Raw genomic sequence first — 23,319 nt, forward strand, 5'->3', positions numbered from 1 at the left:
TCTTGACATGTTATTTAAACAAACAAACAAACAAACAACATCAGTGCATGACAGCAGCAGAACAACCTCTACAGAAGTCTCTTCTTCTTTTAAGGATTATGGTTCAAATGTGCACAGTGGGACTCAGCTCTTAGGGGGCTGAGATTATGTAACTCACAGAGTTGCAGCACACAGCCAGCATCTCATTTCTGCCTGGCCAGCTGATCAATCAGAAGCAAAGGAGGCTTTTCTGAGGGGAAGCTGTGCAGCAACAGGGCTGAATACAGAGTGCTACAGAGAGATTCTGCAGCAGTGTACAGTATGAAAAAGATAATGTGCTCTTAACCATTAAAGCATGTAGCCCCATTTTATTAGACCCCTAAAATAAAATTATGAACCTGTAAATGAGCACATTATGGGCATTTTCAAGGTGATAAATTACTGAACAGGGAAAAGGTATTATGAAAGAATACATAAATCTTCTTTTCCCACTTAGGGTTTACAGCATGGCCAGTGACCCTTCTCTGCTAAGCCTATCATAGTGGGCATATCCTAATTTAATGCATAAGCTTATAGAGCAAAGCAATACCCAGAGCGAGTTTAGTACTGTACTCACAAACTCTTCTGAGGTAGATTGTCTGAGTGATTCAATCTAAGAAAGCAACTTTAGAAATATGTTTGAAGGAGGCCACCTGTGACCCAGCATCCTTATTGAAACATTTGCGTTATGGCTCATGAGCTGTTTTAGAACCAAATGTATTTTTTCCCCCAGTAACCTGTTTTGTGTTTTATTTTATGTAGTCGTAAGCCCACATGTGGGTCTAACTCTTCTTTTTCTGGGTACTAAAGACACCCTATCATCCTCAAAGAAAAGACATGGATGTGGCAAGACAATAAAAATGGTCTGCTTTATTCTTTTCGAGAGTCGGTCTTTGTGCAGAACAAATGTAAATTCTGAAGGCATTTTGAAAGCAGTCACAAATGCGAGGCAGAAGAAATCACACAGTTTTCAGTTATCTGTTGAACATGTGAGTTTCAAATATGAACTACACGGCTTAAACCTGACATCCATTTCCAAACAGTGAGTGCTATTAATCACCGGGTGTCAAGTACGCATTGCTCACTCACTGAAAAAAAAGCAGGAGGATGATATTTCCTATCTGGTTCCAAGGCATGAAAGATTTAGATATTTCTATCTTCAATAATAGATGATTATTAACAAGGCTTTGCGGAGATGAGAGATAAATGGAGGTTGTATAGAGCCATTAGTTTCACAGCATATTATGATAAAAAGATATTAATCTGGGACGGTGTGACTGTGAATTACTGAACTCTGCAGGAGGAAGCATACTAACCTGGTCGCCATGCAACAAAGTCAAACATGTGAATTTTCCCTGAATGAGTTGCTGGTTTATCATCTCGGGGGATAATCTACTGGAAACTTTAGCAACAATCGCCAGGCTGACTAATGGCATGCAGTGAGAGGTGCTTTCTGCAGGTGTAGGTGGTGTTTGGTCATGTGTTGCACAGTACAGGTGCCAATTGCCTGTCTCTCAGAAAAGCCTCTTGAGGTCGAGCACAATGAATAAAATTTGTGAGTTGGCTCTGCGAGGGATGTTTTTCTGTCTGCGGACCAAATGCGTCAGTGGACTACCAATTAGCCTAGATGTCATGGAAATGAATTCCACAAGACCACACATACAGATAAGTAGACGCGCGCATTTAACGCAGCAAGCGGGTCATCTTATCAGCGCGAATCATCAGTGCAACGTTAATCACTGTGACTCATATTTAATGCTCATTCGGGAACAAATCATAGAAGACGGGAGGCATGCAGCTCCTTTCAAACTTTCCACGGCAAGATTGCCACGGTTGGGGTTATCTCCCTCTGTATGTATGTGTGTGTGAGAGAGAGGATATCACGAAGTGTGTTTGAGGAAAGTGGCAGGTTGAGACTGCCATGTAAAGAACCCCTTAGGCTTTTACCTCTTATCAGTCCCACACACACCCTTTCTTTTCGTGATATCCACCATGCACACATAAAAGACACACGTACACACAGCAGAATTATATGTCACAGTGACCTATTGGGTTCATCTGTAACCTGCTCAGATCTGCCCTGCTCTCCAAGTCTCATAACAGAAGCCGTATTATTTTTAGGTTATCGCTTCACCCTAGCGTCACAGGACTCACCCGCCATATTGCTATCTCCAACTTCCCTGCCTCTTTCCTCCGCACCTTCTCGTGCCTTTGTCTCGGTGTCACAGCACAATCAAACTGCACAGACAACTAAACACAACTGAGCAGTGAAGATTTGTTTTTTCAGGACATATGTTTGCGGGACACCCTTTAACGTCATTACTCAGACTGGTCTAAGAAATCTTTTTTTTCCCAGTAGTTCTTTTGTGAATCATCCGTGGTGTCCTACAAATAAAAAAAGAGACGTGTGCACTCTCGGCGAGTTATTGCCATTTTTGTCTTTGACAAGCAAAGCAGAGAGATTTGTTGTGACAAATAACACCTACAGATCTGGTCTTTAAAAACACATGCTCCCTGGAAACATTTCATGTATTATTAGACATTGCTTTTTAATTGCTTTGGTTTGCCACTTCTTTGACAGCTGTAACTATTAATTAGTCTCCCCGGCACACATTTTCACAATTTATTAAATGGAAATCAACAAACTCCAAGAGACAACAACACTTCTTATTCTTTCTCATAAAAACAAGACATCAAAATACATCCACCCTTAATTTTATAAGTGGTAAATAACATTTAACATTTTGATCATTTGCCTTTACTATTGCCTTGCCACTTTTACACATGATTGATGTATCAGTTACCATAAGTCTACACGGTCTCGTTTGTGCTAGTTCATGTAAAGACTAAATTAGATGACTGGGTAGATTCTCGATATGTAAACCAAACTAATGCTCTGACTATTTCTGCTCCATGTCTCCTTATCACCAGTGTGCGGCCAAGGTCACCTATAGCTGTGTTCGTACTTCTGCTCAGTTGAATCGGTCTGTTGTGGCGAAGCTGTCAATATGAAAAAGTATTTACCTCCTTCCTGATTTTTTTGGTTTTTTTATTTTCGCTTGTTCGTCATGCGTAAATGTTTCGGATCATTAAACACATTTTACTATTAGGGAAAGATAATCTGAGTAAATACATGGTGCAGTTTTTTAATGATGGCTCCATTTATTAAGGGAAAAAAAGCTATTCAAACCTAGCTGTGCATATGTGAACGAGTAAACATAATAACTGGTTGTGCCACAGAACTGTAGTCAAGCGTTTGTGATAACTGGCAATGAGTCTTTCATATCACTTTGGAGGAATTTTGCACCATTTTTCTTTGCAGAATTGTTTTCATTCGGCCACACAGGAGAGTTTTTGAGCAAGAACAGCCTGTCTGTGGTTATGCCAAAGCATCTCCATCTGATTTAAGGCCTGACTTTGACCAGCTGACTCCAAAGCCATTGTCATGTTTTTTGGAGCCTTGCTGGTATGTTTTGAATCATTGTCCTGCACCGATGGACATTCACCCACGTGAGAGCAGAATTCATGGTTCCATCAATTATGGAAAGTTGTCCGGGTCCTAAAGCAGGAAAGGAGCCCCACACCGTTACACTACCACCACCATATTTGACCTTTGGTTTAATGTTATTTTTATGAAATGCTGTGTTAGTTTTACTAAACTCTTGTTTCATCTGTCCTCACAATATTTCATTTAAAAACTATTTTTGTCAAATGTGAGATGAACCTTTGTGTTCTACTTGGTTTGCAGTGGTTTTTAACTTGGATGCCATTTTTGCCCAGTCTATTTCTTATTGGTGAATCATGAACACTAACTTTATCTGTGGTGACTGAGGCCTGGAGTTCTTTGGGTGTATTTCTGGGTTCTTTTGTGGCCTACATGTGATGTGGATGAGCTCTTGAAGAAACTTTGATAGACCAGTCACTACTAGGAAGGTTCACCACTGTTCCATTTTTTTTAATTCCTGGATAACAGCTCTCACAGTGAATCACTGGAGTACCAACATTTTAGAAATGGCTTTGTAACAGCTCCAGCAGTAATCAAACTGTTTGTTTGATGATCTGAAACATGCAAGTATGACAAATATGCAAAAACATAAGAGATCAGGAAAAGGATCATTTTTCAGAGCACTGTATGTTCATGCCATCACCTTTGGTGATCTGTGGATAGTGACAGAAATGATAAGATCACAGATACAAACACCAGAAATGAGCTTCCTTTGAAGGCTGGCTGGGCTCTGTCATTTGGGAGGGGCTCGGAAAAGAGCCGCCACTCAGCATCTACAGGAGCCAGTTGAGGTGGTTTGGGCAGGATGTTTCTTCTTAGCTGTGGTGTTCTGGGCATGTCCCTGGGGCAGACCTACATGTATGACAAGTTGGATTGAACACCTTGGTGTCCTCCTGGAAGAGGTGGAGGAGGTGGTTGGTAAGAGGGTGGTCCTGGAGTCTCTGCTCTTACTGTTGCTCCATGACCCAGATCCAGATATCCGGCACAGGATGGATGAATGAATGGATCAAAATTATTGGAGAAGAAGAAGGAAGAAGCCTTACTATTTACAAAAAAAAAAAATAGCAAGCACAGAGGTACAGCAGTGAATCTTTTCATCTGTCTTCTGGTGCTGTGCAGTATGGTGCATAGCAACGTGGTTTGCACACTGTTGACACATTAAACTTAAAATGAATCACATCCTACACTTATCAACCAAGTCACGCTATAGACATATTTTCATTCACTAAATGACGTGCCTGTCCTCCTAATTGTCTTAAAATGGTGATCATTTTTAATTATTTAAATTGGCCTAATTATAATAATTATATATTGAAACATTCCATAATTGTTGGTAATTATAACACAGTTTGTCAAGAAAAATGAAATTTTTCTCTCTTATAAGTCACAGCATCCCAAGATAACCTTAAAACAAACAAAAAACATTGATATTTGACCGGCATAAAACTGAGGTAATACTTTTATTAGATAAGCAAGATGAATAAATAAGAATGTTTAATTCATTGATGATGACGCCAGAGGCCAATGCCAAGATTACCCAGCAAACACTGACACTAACCGTAAGAAGTGATGTTTTTTTCTGATAACTTTTTGTGTTAATTTGCCGGCTCTGGGTCATATTGAATACAATATTAAAATCCATTTTGTTCATTCTAAGAATTACACAGTAGTACTATCCAATAAATGCTCATTGACAATCACAATACGTGAGCCACAGTCTCAAGTCATCACATCCAGTTTCAAAACAACAAGATGGCGACGGTCATGACGCGATGGACAGGGTGTAATCGTTGCTGTTTTGCCAGAGCTGCTGATGTCGTAGATAAGAACAAGATGTCCTTTGGATTCAGTGCCATGATGACACATCTGTGTTGGTGACACACTGGTTCATTCCCAACTCCTCACACACGGACAGGACCCCTTGGCATTGGGAAACCGGACTTGAACCGAATTCTCCAGGATGACGACACCTTACGCCACCGCCACCTGCCTACTTATTCACATGCTCTTTAGAACAGGTATTATCAGCATTTATCATAACTCCCAATAATGTTTATAGATCCACTACTCAACACTTATTGACCAAATACAAAGTTATAAACATAAGCTGATGGTTATTATAAAGTATTACAGAAAACTCTTATATGGGGAATTGTGCAAATATTCTCCAGCCACCAAAATCTTGTAGTGCTGAGACCTAAAAGCTGAAGTACAGAGATACAAACAGTAATTTGACGTGTCAAAAAAAGCTGGGAGGACTGTCCTGTGTGCTGCCTGTGTCTTTCTGTCCTTTCTAGGTTTGGCCTCCATGATTTTCAAATAGCCTTTGTTTTAACCACTCAGTCTGCTACAAAAACAAGCTGGTCGTTATGACACTTACACAACATACAGACACAGTTCAGCATGTTTATGATTGTCATTCAATCTCTGATGCATCACCTTTCCAATCGCCATCCGTGCAGTGATGTATCAGCATAGGGTAGCTTATCTCATCGCTCGTCTGGCTGGAGCATCTGCTCCGGCATCTGTTGTTAGTGGCGGACATTTCACCGCCACCACTTACCATAAAGCACGCCGACTAATCTCAGTAATGTCTGGATATTCAGAGGATAGTCAGATGACGAGATTAATGAATTGCAGCCGTGCTGATGATCAGAACTGTCAGACAGCTATAAAGAGACTGTTAGAGCTGCACCTGATACCTCCCGTCAGCAGCAGTGTTAGTGAGAGTGGGCTGATATTAGAGGTGTAGTGGAAGAATTTCAACAAGCCTCATGCGGTTGACTCATGATTGGATTCACGTGCCATTTGAAAAACACCTCGTGAGCAGTTAGCAAGAATACAGGAAAACTGAGGCTGTCATATTCCAATGTCAAAATCTTTTTATACATTTTTCTCTCTGTAATTATAAAAGTCTGTTCCGTGCTCACTTCAGCTCTCACTTCCTGTGTGTATGTGTGAGAATCTTGTGGATTTATTCTCTATAATCTTTTAATGACATGCACTAACGACGCGTTGAGGCTCAGAGAAAGCCCAGTCCATGGAACACACACACACACACACACACACACACACACACACACACACACACACACACACACACACACACACACACACACACACACACACACACACACACACACACACACTGTGACTAAGGCTCGGTGGAAGGCCGTGGCCCCTGAGAGGATCCACTGGGAGATTAGCCAAATCAGGAAAGAGTTTTAGAGAACGGCTGCTTTAATGCAGCACAGCACAGATTGTGTGTGTATATATATATATATATATATATATATATATATGAGTGTTTGTGTGTGTGTTTGTCACAAAAGGAAAACACACAGTACATATCCTCAACCTCCAAAAATATTTCTTTGCAACTTTCCTGGACTGAGCTTCTTTGTTTCACTGCAGTCATCAGGTTTGGAACAGACGCTCAGCCCTGTTTAACATCAGCATCGACTTGCATGCTTGCAGGACACACACTTCTATCCTCTCACAGCGTACTCTACTTTTTTAAAATTGTTCTACAAACTTATATGACCATCATCTTAATATAATACTTTAAAAAGTTGTGACAGTAGAATTTCTTATTTTCCTATGAGTAAATTTTGTTATAAGATAATACAACAGTAAAATAATGACAGAAAATACACCCACACATATACAGCACACAGTGAATTTGACCAAGTATGTACACTTGTTACTGTAATCATCTGGTCGGCAATCCATTGTGATTGGAAAGTGTTGATATGTCCTAATAGTTGCATCGGTTCTCTGTGCACTGATATCAGGAAATATGTCCTGATATATTTATTTATTGAGCTGTGACCAACTTGGAGAAGTCAGGAGGATGTGCAAATCCAGGTCTTGAACATATAGGAGACTTTTATGAATGGTTCTGTGCTGTCATACAACCTGTGATCTTGGCAAAAGGTGTAATAGACATGCCAGCCCACCCTTCTTTGGCTTTCCGAAACGTAAAATGGACGTGCATGCAGAAATTACATTACCAGCAGGGGGATGAAGTACACTCCAGGGTCCTTAATCAATGAAGCTATGTCGCGAATATGTATTTACATGTAATTGTGTTAATAATGTGATTATTTTCATGTTGACTTTTCATGTTTCCATGCTGACTTGAAATAAAATATCTCCCTGCTGTTATTCTGCATGGATGGTGGATTGGCATGACTATTACACGTTTCGGTGCGATAGTTGTGTCAAACTGTGTCATGTTTGATGTTTTTCATTGATTCAACCACAGAAATATGAGCTAATTATGTATTTTTGCAACAAGGTGTCCAAAGATTGTGGAAAACTACTGCTCAAGAATGTCATGCTCAAGCTCCTGTTGACATTGAATGGTGGCTTAAGAGATTTGCACAGTACCTCATATATAATCAGTAAACACGAGGCAATAATTTTAAGTAAAATGTTACTGAAGCTTATAAAATCAGTTTATTTATTCAAAAATCGTAATCATTAAGGAAACGTGGTGTGTAAAAACTGAATGGATGTGATTCAAGTAAATATTATTTAACCAGATTCCAATAAATTTAATGTTGTACTTGCATAAATCCAAGTCTCTGTTTCGGGCATTAACATTTCTTTTTTAATTGCATAATGTCTCGTGCTTCTGATGTATCAGAATGGTAGGTTTGTAGATAGAAGAGAAATTATACGATCATGAACTGGGTATTTGGGCTAGGATGTGCTTTCACTGCCAAAATGGAAAATACAGCAGAACAGCCAAGTTATGCTATTGTTTGAGTTGCACTCAGCTGTATCAAGATAATGTTCATAGAATAATATCACTGCCAATACTCACCTGTTGATTGAATTTCACAAAATGCCAAATAACAGAGCCACAAAATCTCAGCACTGAATTTTGTTTATGAGCACAGTTTGTTTTTTGCAGTCCGGGCTCATATGCGCTGCATACAAATATCCTTTTTCATTCCTCGCCTGCCTAAAATTTCTGCGGTAAAAACACAGCTAAATACAGAGATTTTGTGTAGACCTGATGAATAAGTTGTCAGTTACAGATCACAGATGACGCCTGCGGAGAGGAGCAGTTCTGTATTTGTTGCTCCTCTTTTCTTTTTTAGCTTTGACAAAACAATTGTTAATATAAGAAGCTGTTTGTTTGCTCCAGGAAATAAACACGATGAAAATTAATGCATTATGTGAACAGCAAAGTAATTACCAGTTATTGATGATATCTCTTCAAGCCAACTCAATTAACACCAGCAGTTACAAAGCCACGGTTTTGCGTTTCCTGTTATTTCAGGGTTTCAGGGGGAGCTAACTTCATGCTGATGTTATCAGCACTGCTAGCAGGTCCGTGCAGCCATTGAGAAACAATTCAGAGCTTTGGTATTGTGAGCTGTATTGTGAGGGTCCTGACAAGAAGCACTTGAATAATCTTCCCCCTGAGGGCTGAAGCAAACGACTGAGATTTCTCTTTTCTTTTGAAAGGTTTTATTCATTTAATATAATACTGACACATGTACTCAATAGCGGTTAACAGGCGTTTAAAAACACAGATATTAAAACCATTAGAGCATCGATTTATTTTTAGCCCCTTTGATTCCATGGACTGCTTTTTTTTTCTTCTTTTGTTTAAACACGTTTACATTTTTCAATATACCGTAACATCTACTTGGTATTAGTCTAACCTCACCCCTGAAAGGATTTTGTCCTCTGTCAAAAAACAAAAGCAAAGAGAAGACTGACAAACTGTCTCTGCATTTTAAAAAATGGCATGTGTGGTAAGCAACAAACTATTTAAGGTAAAATATTCGTATGGAGGTGAAATCTGAATAAAGAAGAGGTTCAGTTTCAGAAACATTTTGACAGCATCAAATGTGTCATGTGTGGCACAGTTAAATTTAAATGTGTCATCCAGACTACATGAGGCAAGCATTCTGGATCCACTCCCTCTTTTTAGCTAGTTTTGTAATACAGAATAGCTGTCTAGAGTCAAGTTTCTGCAATTCCCAGTATGCATATGGAACACAACTTAGCCATAGAAGAGAGATAAAGAATATAGTTTGTTGTAAAGATGTTTTTTTCATCATCTAATCAAGTGCCATTTAGGTTGGAGTTCACTTTGTTTTCAGAAGCAGTAAAGAATTGTGGGTGACTGAGTCTTTCGCAGTGAAGGCCCGAGGACACTCAGCTCTGCTTAAGATGGCGAGCAGTCATCGTTTTTTGAATATCCACAGGAAAAATCACTGGTTCCTCACTGATGTCCATCAGAGTCCATTTCCTTACGATTTTATAAGTCCGTTGTGCTGTGTAAGTACTTCCACCGCCGTTCTCTAACGCTCCTCTAGACATGGGCGGGACTATCGGGTCACCTGTAAAAGAAAGGGAAGAAGTGAGTCAAAGGTCACCATTTTAACAGAACCCAAAAAGTTTGAAAACAGCGTGAAACAGCAAAGAGAACAGAGAACAGAGCCAGCGCTGGTTTTACATGTCAGTGAAAGGCTTTAAATAATGCAGTGCTGGCTTCTATGTGGAAAAATACAGGAAGAGTCTCTTATTGGTGGAAAACATGACCAACACGGTTTCTGTCTCTTCTGGAACGTAAACAAGACAAGCTTGAATCGTGGCAGGCAGCCCACACCGCCGCACCCTCAGCACTTGGCCCTCTGCCATGTCATTTCGTCTATTTGTCGAGACGGCTGCACTAATCACATGGCCTCCTTATCTCGGCGATCCATCTTCGCTTTTTCTTTGCTCATACGCTCACTTCTGGTTTATTTCAAGCTATTAGAAGACATTTTCTACCAGCCAGTGATCAAACAGGCACAAACTGCTGTATAACTGCCAGTGCCGGGCATATAATAGACCAGCTTCTCCAAGACGGTTCTTCTGTTTTCCTGCATGCCTTTCCCTCCTATTGAGTTTCCCAGTGGTTTCCCCTCTTAGCCCCAACACATGCTGTCTCTCTGTTATTTCCTCATGGGGCAGACACTCTTTTGTCTGACCTGGGTCCCAGCTAACAAAGTGTAAATACCAGCCATCACTAAGAGAGCTCAGAGCAGTGTTTCTTCCAAGCTGGCAATTGAAACTACTGCATCTACTCTTGATGGCTCCAGGCCACCCTTCCTGGGTTTGCTCCCATTGCCTTCAGGCGTCTACTCCTGTGCCGGATCAAAGAGTCTGCAGGCGTTTGTTGTCACGCCAGTTCACTATGCACGCACACCGCGGCATCTCTCTGCCTGCTATACTTGAAGGTGCAAAGTCAAAGTCCCTTTAGGTGTTCATCCAGTTGCCTGTTCAAATATGCCTGTAGGTTGCAGTTTCTGTGCCCAATTAAAGGGCGGATTTAGATAGTTAGATCTCAATTTAGAAAGCACACAAGAAGTGCTAGGGTGTCATTTCTACAAGCCTTTTTAGACCCACGAGTGCCTTTTTTGTACTTAGTCCAAAGATTTAGCTGCCTACCGTAGTCGCATGGCCACAAGGCAGATGTCTCCTTCAGCGGTACATTTATTTACATTTGACACAAGTCACAGAAGCTGTGTAACATGTGATTTAGTTTGTGTGCGAATTGAACAAAATCAACTTCAAATCAAACTGAAACAAATTTAATTAAAATATTCTGGTTTTTCTTTCATTAATGTCTCCTTGTACATAACAAAACCAACAGTCGGGTGTTACAAGGCAGTGTCACCCACACTTGGGACAGACAGAAAAGCAAAAGCTTACATTTTCTGAATTATATTACAAGGTAAAAGTCTTCTTTCGTTTCTAAGGTTATTATTTTTAAACACAAATAACCATATTAAATCGCTGGCTGCTGGATTAATTACTTCCGTCAAGGAGGTTATATTTGTGTGTTTGTGTGTGTACTGTGTGGGTGCCATTCTGTCTGCAAACACAATTGTCTGAAAAGTTTTGAATGAAATCTAATAAAAATTTGTAGGGGAGTAGAGTGGGGTCATGTTAACAATCAATTTAAATTCGGCTTACATCGACCAAGGTCTTCAAGGTCAGCTCAATGATTTATAGGTCAAAAACTGACGAAAGCCGTATAACCTAGAAGCTATTATATAAATATTTAAACTATTACTTTTCTACAACTTTCTTTTATGGTAAATATCTTGTTCGTAATATTGTTATACAGAGCTACTAAAAAATATGCTTCTTTGCACTGACAACATATGCAGGAAATGAAATACGGGGTTTATAAATATCACATTACTCTGCCTCTAACTCAAGGTCGCATAAGGTCAAACTTTCATAAAATATATTTTATTTTTAAAACTGTGATTAAAATTCTTCTGCCTTTGTTCATTGTATTACATTACAGATGCATCCAAATATAATTTTACATTTCAAATCTGCCTTTCTTCCAAGTTGACCCCCAAGATGTGTTATATCTTTAAATAAAGTATTGTCAAGAGAATGAGCTGCCTAGTGAGTCAGATTTATCCTGCACAATATTCTTTTATATAATAAGTTCAAGTTATCCATGTCCAATTATTTACAAATCAATACCTATTATCAATTACCTACTCCCACATAATGTTCGTGTATTCAGAGTAAACATCTGATTTTTGCTTCACTGCAAACTTCCTGAAGAACTTTTTAAAAATAACAAAGAAAAGAAAACAAATATATACAAAATACAAAGTAAATACTGCCCTTGCTTAAATATAAGTTAGCATGCAAGCTTTAGTTAGCTTGCAGACAGTTAACGTACCATTACTAATATTTATGTTTCAGTTTTGTTTTGTGACATCTTGACTGCCACACTTCAGGGATTTACAGTTTTTTTTCCATTCTGGTCACTTATCAAAGTTTAAAGTGACTGAATGTCTTTTTTAAAGAACACCACATCTACTCGGTATGATGTACACTCACTGCAGTATATAGGTAGGTAAACCCTATACTCCTTGCTAAATTGTTGTCCTTGTTTGTTCACGATTGCACGAGCAGTTACACAAAGACGAACACACCTTCCTTGCTTTCTATGGCAGCTCTGCAGCTTGGAGACTGAGCCATGCGCATGTATTCATACATATGATATTATTTGAGGTGTGGACTCGAGTCACATGACTTGGACTCGAGTCAGACTCGAGTCATTAATTTTATGACTTTAGACTTGACTTGAAAAAATGTTCTAAGACTTGTGACTTGACTTGGACTTTTACACCAATGACTTGGGACTTGAATTGGACTTGAACCGGTTTACTTGAAAAGACTTGATATTTTACCCCAAATATAAAATTTAACATGCATATTATATAGAGATTGAAAATGTGACGTCATTCACGGGTAGAACCGCAAAGGATTCTGGGAACTCGTGGCAAGCGGTACTAGCGCACGCAGGCTTTCAATTAAAATCAGTTAAACAGCGATAAAAAGAAACACAAAAATGTCAAGAAGCCGTTGTATTATTAACTGCAATAGCCGGTCGCATGACAGCCACGAGAAGCTGACGGGTAAAGAGATCGGTTGTTATCGGATTACGTCGTTAAAGAGAAATTGTTCAAGCCATGTTTCCGAAGTAACAAAGACACGACGGATGGACTGGATTGCAGCCATTCAAAGATCAAATATAACGTCCCAGAACACTCCAGCTCACAGGTTAGTCTGCTCCAAGCATTTACACGAAGGTCAGTGTTTTTTAGTAGTTAATACGTCATTTTCATAACATAATTGGTGATATAGGTTACAAGCAAGTCTGGTGCTGAACAGAAATTGTGGCGCTATGCTCCTTTATTTATTGTGCATAAATAGTGAATTGTCCTGACACAATATTGCGTTTCGCTTCTGTTATTATGGTACATTGACAAAAACATATACTTTTATTCACAGGATAAAACAGGTTTTTTGTATCACTAATTGCCCAGTACGATTACAGCATACAGTATTATTGTCACTGCTACATTTCTGTGATGCTACCAGAAATTATTTCCACTACTAATTAATTACCGTTGAGCTCAAAGGTCCTATTAATAAACGGTTAACGAATGTGTATTTATGACGACGATTTGTGAGACTGGTAAACTTATGATACGTACGATGGTCTTTACTTTCTACACGGTGCATTTCAAGGTCCTGCACCCATCCGTCGGTAAACTGTACCTGGGCTTGTTGCAGTGACCGGAAGTTACTAAACTTCATGAGTGTATGCACTCACTCCAAGAACCGTATGATTATAAATATGCATATAAATATGCTAAGATGAGATAGCTGACTTCATCTAACTAGCAAATGTTGTCCAGGCTACGTTGGTGATACAGTTTTTTTTAATGTGTATGATATTTTTGTCATGCGATTTTAAAGCTGGTCCTACAACCGCATCCAAGAATAACATGCAGCTTATCTCAGAACTGTCGGTGAAAATTATTCTTGGAGCTAGGTTTAATTGAGCTGCATTTTAAAGAGGTGCAATTTCACAATTTGTGTATATTTTCTACGTTCACTTTTGTCATGTGTTGAGAAAAACACAGATTTAAAATTACATGGTCTAATATTTACATTTAGCATAACTGCAACATTATTTTTTCGTTGTTTTTTTTTTTAAAGACTCGAAAGGACTTGAAATTCAAAGTTTCAGACTTGTGACTTGACTCGGACTTTTACACCAGTGACTTGAGACTCGACTCTGACTTGCCTGACATTACTTGAGACTTGACTTGAGACTTGAGGATAAAGACTTGAGACTTACTTGAGACTTGCAAAACAATGACTTGGTCCCACCTCTGTTTGGCATTGATCTAGCTGTCCTCTCACCCCTCCTCCTCTCCTCCCTCTTCCCTCCTTCGCTCCTCCTTCCCCCTGTCTCCAGGTAGGAGGAATGACAGAGAGTGCCAAATCCTGTTGTGTGTTCTTACCTTCTGCTGTCTGCTGACCGTTATGCTTGTTTTTTTCCCCAAGTGTTTTCGTTATTCGTTTATCTACCCATCACCTCTGCCTTTCTTTTCACTCTCCACTGATTTTTTTCTCTTTCATCCATCTCCTCCTGCCTCTTTTTTCCTTTCTCCATATCCCCCTGCCTCTCTCTCTCTCTCCCTCTCATACACACTCTATCGTCAATTTCAATTTACGAGCAGGTCTTAATGGGACCATAAGAGAACGTTCGATGCTATTGATCTGGATGCCTGCGAATCTTGACCTCAGCGTACGACACGAGAGGAGAAAAAAAATCACTCTTCATCATCAAGCGAACACATCAGCTAACGCTCTCAAATAGTGCAGATGCACACACACACACACACACACACACACACACACACACACACACACACACACACACACACAGATCATTGATCATTGATCAAAGACCTGAATGCAAGAGACAGCAAATATTTGTGCTCCTTAAAACTACAACAGAGTCACTGATGAAGCAGTGCCTGCCTGAAACTGGTTTACTTTAATTATAAATGTCCACTTTGGAGCTGGATTGGTCAGCAACATTCACACATCTAACTGTCTTCAAATAGCATCAAACCTCATGTGCTGCTTTATCCAATCAAACCAGACGACTCTTCTTTCTATTTGTATCATTGTCTGACATAACTGAGCGAGGAAACATCAGTTACACTTATAAGAGCAGTACAACACAAATCTGTGCTTAAGATAAGAACTGAAAATGATATCAGGGAAAAAAGGTAAAAGTAAGGAGGGGCTGTTAAGGGGAAAAAAGGTCTTCAGGGGGCACGAGCCACTTAGCTAGGTGAGAGGTGAGCAGAGGAAGCAGTGCCAAAAGAATTCTTAATCATCACTGTTCACTGTCTGGGAAGGCGTGAGAAGAACATGTGTGCCTTAAGCGCTTCTCACCACTCACTTTTTTCCCCCCACGCATCTCTCCTCTCTGACCACGCCTTCAATCAATTATTTAGGCAGAAAACAAAGGTCTGCACCGAGCCATGAATAATGGAAGGTGAGAAGGCAGAGAGAAGGATGGAGGTTAGAAACAGAGGCGTACAGTGACAAGAGGTGAGTCTCGCACAAATTTTTCTCCTCTGACAGACAGCTAAGAGCCTGCTCAGGTCAAGCCACTGAAGAGAAGCCAACAGGTGCAGACGTAGGCTGAGCAGGAAGATATATAGCGTGCATTCACACCTTTTCACACGCACACAAAGACACAGACAGACTGCCAGTACATGAAACTTAACAGGGGGGAAGAATGTGCACATGCACACACTGCACAAACCGTGCTGTGGAAGAATGAGAGCATAAAAAATTTTTCCAGGGCATTTACCACTCCAGTGTATCAAATGTGGCGAGTTCTTTTTGCATCGAGTCAGATGGCATGCCAGTCAGACGCAGGGAAGCAGGGCAAGTGAGAGTGAAGGGAATTGTGATATTCATATTCAGGGTGCGTGTGTGTTTTATTTGCCTTGTTCTTGTTGGCCTTATTTTTCTTCAGAGAATGTTTGATGTTGGAGCCAAGATGAGTCCAGAGGAAAAGTAAAGAGAGAGAAACTGGGTAAAAAAAAAAAGTGATATTGGGTGAAAGGAGAAAGAAGATGGGACGGAGACAAATAAGAGAGAAAAGCAGGGAGAAGAGAAGGATATAGTCTAACGTGATAGAGGTGAAAATGGATCACTCTGTGGTTGGTCTGGCTAGGTGTGTGCATGCATGTATGTGTTGAATGGATGGCACGGCAGGGAGAGAGGACGCGTAAAGTGTGCACACAAACCTTTGTGGTCTTGACTTTGTTGCCTGTGCTGCAGCTCCATCCTGTCAGATCTGGGAGCACCTTGCACTCCTCACCTTCCATGCATGGCTGCATCTGACACCACCACTTCTGAGCTACAATGGAGGCTACAAGAAGAAGAGACAGAGTTAATTTTAACTTTGATGAAGATGCAAGTGCAATCATGTCCTTTCATGTGTTTCCAAGACTTGTGTGCGTGTGTGAATTTTGACACCAAAATTTCACATGAACAAAGAGCCTCCAGAAAATAAATGTGGGTTTCAATCCGGTACAGTTATAATAACACGACTTTGGTGCTTTGAGATAAACAGTTGAAAGCACTAATTCTCAAATCAGCGCCCATTGAAGCACCATACAGAACAAGCCACAGCGAGATTATGCAATCAAAAGAGCGCCAGTCAAACCTCAACAAACAAAAACCAATGTGGAAAACATGATATGGAAAATATAAAATTATATTTCAGCTTGTTTCATTTATTAATTCTGCAAAGGCCTCTCATCGCTCGACTCAGATCTAGATGCTTTTTGCGACCACATCGTCCCAGTTCACTGAAAAACTGGTGTGGATGTTTAAATTACTCAATTCATGTAAGTCATTATCAGTGATGGGAAGTAAGTAACGCCGTTAGTAACGGCGAGTAATCTAACTAATTACTATTCCTATCGTTACAACGCCATTACAGTTACTAACAGTTACTAACAAGGAAACGCGGTCCGTTACTATTTTTCAACAAACAGATGGTTGAAGCTGTGTTCAGCTCACAGCACCTTATATCAGCTGCACGGAAGTAGCTGTAAGTAATCTGGACGCTACAGCTTTAAGCAGCTGCGCGCTCCCGCGGACGGTGATCACCATCACTGTCTAGCACAACACCTGGAGCTCAGGGGGCAAACGTTTCAAGTGGGTGGGGGGGTCAGCTTCACTCTGCTCAATCACATGAGTGCTGCTGTTTGACTGAGGAAGAATAAAGTATATTTATTATTATATTTATTAAGTATGTTTATATTTAGATGTTTTATATCGGGATATGAGATTTTGGTCATATCGCACAGCCCTAACGGAAGGAGCTGTAAGTAATCTGGGCGCTACAGCGTTTAGCAGCTGCGCTCCCCCAGGCAGCAATCACTTTTTGGCACAACACCTGGAGCTAAGGGGGCAAAACAATGATATGAGTTGACTGAGGAAGAATAAAGTAGTCGTGGTAAGCCAATCACATGACCACTTAAAGACAAAGCAACAAGGTGACATATACCAGTTTATAAATTGTGTTGATGGGCCAGTAAAACCAGTCATGATAAACAAGATATATGCTGTTTATTCCTCAATAGTTTCCTCACTTTTACTGTCTAAGGACAGCGCAGCGAGACCTCTCTGCTTATGAGCAAAAAACAAAACAAAAAACAGAGGACGTTTTAGGAGTGATGGCGAGAGAGAGAGAGAGCGAGCGAGAGACAGCAGAAAAAGAGAGAGCGAGTTTTGAGATGTGAGAGATTTGTGACGTTTAGCGTGTTTGCAGTGTGTAGTTAATGTGTTGTCTTGTGTAGTTAGTGTGTAGTGTTGTGGATAGTTTTGTGTTGAGGCGACTGCTGTCTCCAGGTAGAAACAGCAGTGATACACCTGCTGCTGTCAGAGCTGCAGGTATCAGGCTGTGATGTTTCCTTTATAGTGGACAGAAATGATGTTTTTGCAGTGGCACAAATAATTTGTGTGGCATCTTATTGAAGAACAGCTGATTGTTCTGTAAATAGTTTGAAATGGTTATTTAAAAAATCAAGGTAAAAGGTAAATGGATGCAAATAACTTTGTTGTTTGCAAAACTTGTGCATAGGATTTTAAAATTGACAATTTATATTTGCATTTAACATTATGAAATATGATTCATTAAACATGTTTGTGGTTGTTACAGTAAAAAATAACTTTTTCTCCTCGGACTTTATGGTTTTTGTCTGATTTTAGATCAATTGTGTTAATACAGTCTGTAAAAAATGAAAACATAACTGTAGATTCAGACACGTGAGGTTGTGCTGAAAACGATGAGACCAAACAAGTAAATAGTTTTTAAAGGTGAGATGTGGAGGAAACATCAAAAGTAGTTAAAAATGGACAATTATACCCTGGACCCCAGAGGGTTAAACATTTTTTTTTAAAGTAACGCAATAGTTACTTTTCAAGTAATTAATTACTTTTAGAATATTGTAACTCAGCTACTAACTCAGTTACTTTTTTGAAGAAGTAACTAGTAACTATAATTAACTTCTTTTTCAAAGTAAATTGCCCAACACTGGTCATTATTAATTAATTTGAAAAGTCTGCCTCTATTGCACTTTGCTGCATTTTGCCTCAACACACCAACAATAAATGATTCATGAATCTGAAAACAAAGCAAGCTGCAGACCATTGTGAGCCTCAGAGCATCGCTGTTAAAACATCTCTTATGTAGTAGAACATTCTTTGTTCACTCAACCAGAATCAGGCGGCATCAAAGGCTGTTTTCTGTTTTTTTAAAGTTAATCTGTCATGTGGTTGACCACACAGATCCTCACATCTACTAGATATACAAATGAGGACAGATCTATTAGCCACCCTAGAAAATTAAAGTTGTTTTTTTTCCAAGAGCAAGGGATTTTCACTATATAATTTCTAAACATTATAGCATTTAGAATAAATAACCATTAAAAAAAACCTCTAAAAATAGCAACTTTAGAATTTACAGGGTTTGCAAAGGTGTGCAAGGTTGCTCTGAAGTATTGCAGAAAAAGCAAAAAAGACCATGGTCAATATTATTACCACCCTGACACAATATTATTACCACCCACCACAGCACAAACCCCTGCTGTACAATGATGTGCTTTAACTTTGTGATGCTCAAAGCTTGTAAAATCAAGTTAAAATTGAAGATTATGTTCTATTTAAGAACTTCAGCCAGAGCTGTCACTTGATAAGGCATCATGGCAATAACTAAATAAATCAGTTTAGACTTAGAAAAATAATTGTTGGTGTTCACAAAGCAGGACATGGATATATAAATCTATTACAGTGTTTCCAAGTGTCAAAAACTGGATTCGGAAGTATCATCAAGAAATTCAAAGAGAGGCACACAGCACAGAACAAGCCTGGCAGAGGTAAGAAGTGAAAGATTTCACACAATCTGGAAAGAAAACTAGTGAGAGACATCGGAAGGCACCAGAAAAACTGCCAAGACACTCGTGAATGACTTAATTAGGAATATGAGTCTCAAAGAAGAAATATGGTATCTAAGCAGATTCTTACTCTGGATGGCATTACCTTGGCCTCCAGTAACACTGTGAGGAACCTTGGAGTCATTTTTGACCAGGACATGTCCTTCAACGCACATATTAAACAAATATGTAAGCCTGCTTTCTTTCATTTGCGCAACATCTCTAAAATTAGAAATATCCTGTCTCAGAGTGACGCTGAAAATCTAGTTCATGCATTTATTACTTCCAGGCTGGACGACTGTAATTCATTATTATCAGGAAGTCCTAAAAACTCCCTGAAAAGCCTTCAGCTGATCCAAAATGCTGCAGCAAGAGTCCTGACAGGGACTAGAAAGAGAGAGCAGATTTCTCCTGTTTTGGCTTCCTGTTAAATCCAGAATTCATACAAGGTCTTAAATAATCAGGCCCCATCTTATCTTAATGACCTTGTAGTACCATATCACCCTATTAGAGCACTTCGCTCTCGCTCTGCAGGCCTACTTGTTGTTCCTAGAGTATTTAAAAGTAGAATGGGAGGCAGAGCCTTCAGTTTTCAGGCCCCTCTTCTGTGGAACCAGCTTCCAGTTTGGATTCAGGAGACAGACACTATCTCTACTTTTAAGATTAGGCTTCAAACTTTCCTTTTTGCTAAAGCATATAGTTAGGGCTGGACCAGGTGACCCTGAATCCTCCCTTAGTTATGCTGCAATGGACGTAGGCTGCCGGGGGATTCCCATGATGCATTGAGTTTTTCCTTTCCAGTCACCTTTCTCACTCACTATGTGTTCACAGACCTCTCTGCATTGATTCATATCTGTTATTAACCTCTGTCTCTCTTCCACAGCATGTCTTTATCCTGTCTTCCTTCTCTCACCCCAACCGGTCGCAGCAGATGGCCCCGCCCCTTCCTGAGCCTGGTTCTGCTGGAGGTTTCTTCCTGTTAAAAGGGAGTTTTTCCTTCCCACTGTTGCCAAAGTGCTTGCTCATAGGGGGTCATATGATGGTTGGGTTTTTCTCTGTATCCATGAAGCGCCTTGAGGCGACTTTTGTTGTGATTTGGCGCTATATAAATAAAATTGAATTGAATTGAATTGAATCACTAGAACTCTGCACAGGAATGGAGTGTGAGGCTGCAAAAAATCACTTCTGTAGAAGAGACACCTTCACGCCACACTGAAGTATACTAAGGACAACTTGGAGAAAGATTATGCATACTCAAGTGTCCTTTGATTAGATGACATGAAACTAGAGCTCTCTGACTACAGTGAAACACGGTGGTGGGAGTATTATGCTGCGGTAATGTTTCAGTGTGTTTGGAATCTCATAGAGGTGGATGGAATCAGGAAGAAAAAAAGAGATGTGAATATATTGAAAGAAAACTTCAAACAATCGCTCTTTCTTCCAATATGACATTGACCCAAAACACAAGTCGCTTCTGGTAAAAAACTACCTGCACAAAGCTCTGACTGATCCCACTGAAAATCTGTGCGGTGAACTGAACATCAGGGTCCATGCCAGACCACCAAAGATCAAATCTGGAGGAGCTTGAGAGATTTGCAGAGAAGAATTGGCTGAGATTGCTCAGGAGATGTATGTAAGACTTTCTGAAAACTGCAACAGCAAGCGACAGCAGGCTGTTCTCTATAAAAAAGGATACATAAATGATGTGCTAATAATTCTGACCCTGGTAGTTTTTGGCTTTTGGAAAATAAATTTGTTTCTGTGTGCAAAGTGAAATAACGCCTGGATCCAAAATACAAACTAAGATGTTTGGAAAAGCTGTGTTAAAAATGTCTTCCTCTGTTTAACAGTAATTAGGAAATAATTCATTTTCCTGGAGGGGCTAATGATTTGGTGATGTTGTGCAAGACAACATCACCATCGTTCTTTAAAACCGATTTTGCAAGTGCAGCATTTTTTTCAACATTTTACACAGTTTTGAACAAATAAAAACTCACGAGATAATTAGTGAGATGCTGTTAACGACAACTGATCCCATTAACCTTCAGGCTAATGTGAAATAAAACTTTTAGCAATAGAAAAAAGATTTTTAAAATGCTGATAGTTACCCGAGGCATGGGTTTCATGGGCAAAGGAATCATGTGAATTTAATTAGCCACAACCAGCTGAGATTGTTGAGATTCTTCAGGTTAAAAACAAATAATGAAACACCATCAGAAAATATAACACATATCAGAAACAAAACATGATTAAATGTCAAAGGAAAAAACAGCTGACTGACTGGATGTGTGAATACATAAAAGCTGTTGTCATGAATCCTTTTTCTTTAACTGTCACTCTAAAGACTCTAAAGACTGTCATCATTGTTAAAGAACTCTGAGAGTTAATATGAGTATTTTGTTTAGCAGGACAAAAATAACTCAATTAAATACAAAATCCAGTTTTTCATGATTGAATTTATTGGCCAAACCTACCTGTTGTTAAATCATGAATTAACTGTTTTTTGCCGTTGACCAGGCCAGGCCTTTTGAAAGAATAGAACCAGTTTGACACAGTGAAACAGAAGAGCTCAAAAAGAAACACAATGTGCCACACACTAATGAAACAGCTGACACACATGTATCAGTCTAAAAAGAGTTACAAAACCATTTTTAAGGCTTTGTGACTCCAGCAAACGAGACTCATTATCCACAAATGGAGAAAACTTGAAACAGTAGTGAATCTTCTCAGGAGGGTCTAGCCTACCAAAAAAAAATCCAAGAGCCTGCTGGGAACTGATCTAGGAGGTCACAAAAGAAATCAGAACAGAATCTAAAGAACTGCAGGGCTCATTTACCGCAGTTCAGGTCAGTGTCCATGACTCAACAATAGGAAAGAGACTGGGAGAAACTGGTAACCATGGAAGCAAAAATCTGCTGATCCAGAAGAACACAAAAGCTTATCTCACATTTGCTACAAAACATTCTGACCATTAAAAATGAAAAGAAACCCAGCATTTCATAAAAAGAACATCATACCAACAGTCAAACACGGTGGTGGTAGTGTGATGGTCTAAGGCTGTTTGGCTGATTCAGGACCTGGGTGTACGTACAGTGGAGTTCTGCTCTCTACCAAAAATCCTGCCCATCCATCATTTCATGCCCTGAAGCTCAAACTCACTTGGTTTATGGAGCAAGACAACGATCTGAAACACACAGCAAGTCTACCTTTGAACAATTCAGTAATAAAAACAAAATGAAGGTTTTTCTGCAAAAATTCTGCTAAGAAGAGTGGGCCACAGTTCCTTATTGCTGTTTATCCCAAACAGGTTTCAGTTCTTTCTGCCAAGTGAAGCACAACTAGTTGTCAGGTTTAGGGTGTAATGACTTTTTCCCTTAAACTCAAAGATTAAAAACGGTGCTTTGTATTTACTCAGGTTCAGGTTTAATATTCAAATTTGTTTGATGATCTGAAACAATTAAGTGTGATAAATATGCAAAAAAATAAATTAAATAAAATAAGAAAGGATAGGGGTAAATAGTTTTTTCACGGTACTGTATATCTGTGGTGCCATAAGTAAGTAAGATGTACTCCACCATTCCAGCCCTTCATCTTACTGTGCCATGTTGTATTGTAAGTGAATCTTTCATCATGTTTGAGCGCTCACCCGAAACCCAGAAACAACTGAGAAATGGAGACTGGGTCAGTTATTTCATCAAGTGCCACTCTGCGAGGCTGGAGGGCCTGCTGGATACTGATGTTGTAAACACAGAGGCATTAGTGGATGACGGGTTTCCAGGCATACGGGAATATTTTATAGCTTCGAATGTTCATCACTAAACACTAATCTCATTTATGGGTAAAATGCCCAAATACATTTGTGTCTAAAAAATCAACTTCTCATTTGCAGTGAACAAAAGAGCTTCGTAAAGATAATACTTCCTGCAG

General features: G+C 39.6%; 1 protein-coding gene across 2 annotated transcripts in view; it reads right to left on the minus strand.

Moving 5' to 3' along the window:
• Positions 1 to 8,990: 8,990 nt before the first annotated feature.
• Positions 8,991 to 23,319, minus strand: part of LOC113013022 (chemokine-like protein TAFA-2) — a 97,702-nt gene continuing 83,373 nt past the window's right edge. For both annotated transcript variants that reach the window (XM_026153555.2, XM_080295365.1), the window contains 2 exons: positions 16,195 to 16,319; positions 8,991 to 9,888 (listed from right to left, as the gene is read on the minus strand). In XM_026153555.2, the coding sequence (XP_026009340.1) occupies positions 9,877 to 9,888; positions 16,195 to 16,319 (137 nt within the window). In that variant the 3' untranslated portion in view covers positions 8,991 to 9,876. The remainder of the gene's footprint in view (positions 9,889 to 16,194; positions 16,320 to 23,319) is intronic.

This window comes from Astatotilapia calliptera, chromosome 20, assembly GCF_964374335.1.
Source record: "Astatotilapia calliptera chromosome 20, fAstCal68.1, whole genome shotgun sequence".
In the NCBI taxonomy this organism is placed as follows: Eukaryota; Metazoa; Chordata; class Actinopteri; order Cichliformes; family Cichlidae; genus Astatotilapia; species Astatotilapia calliptera.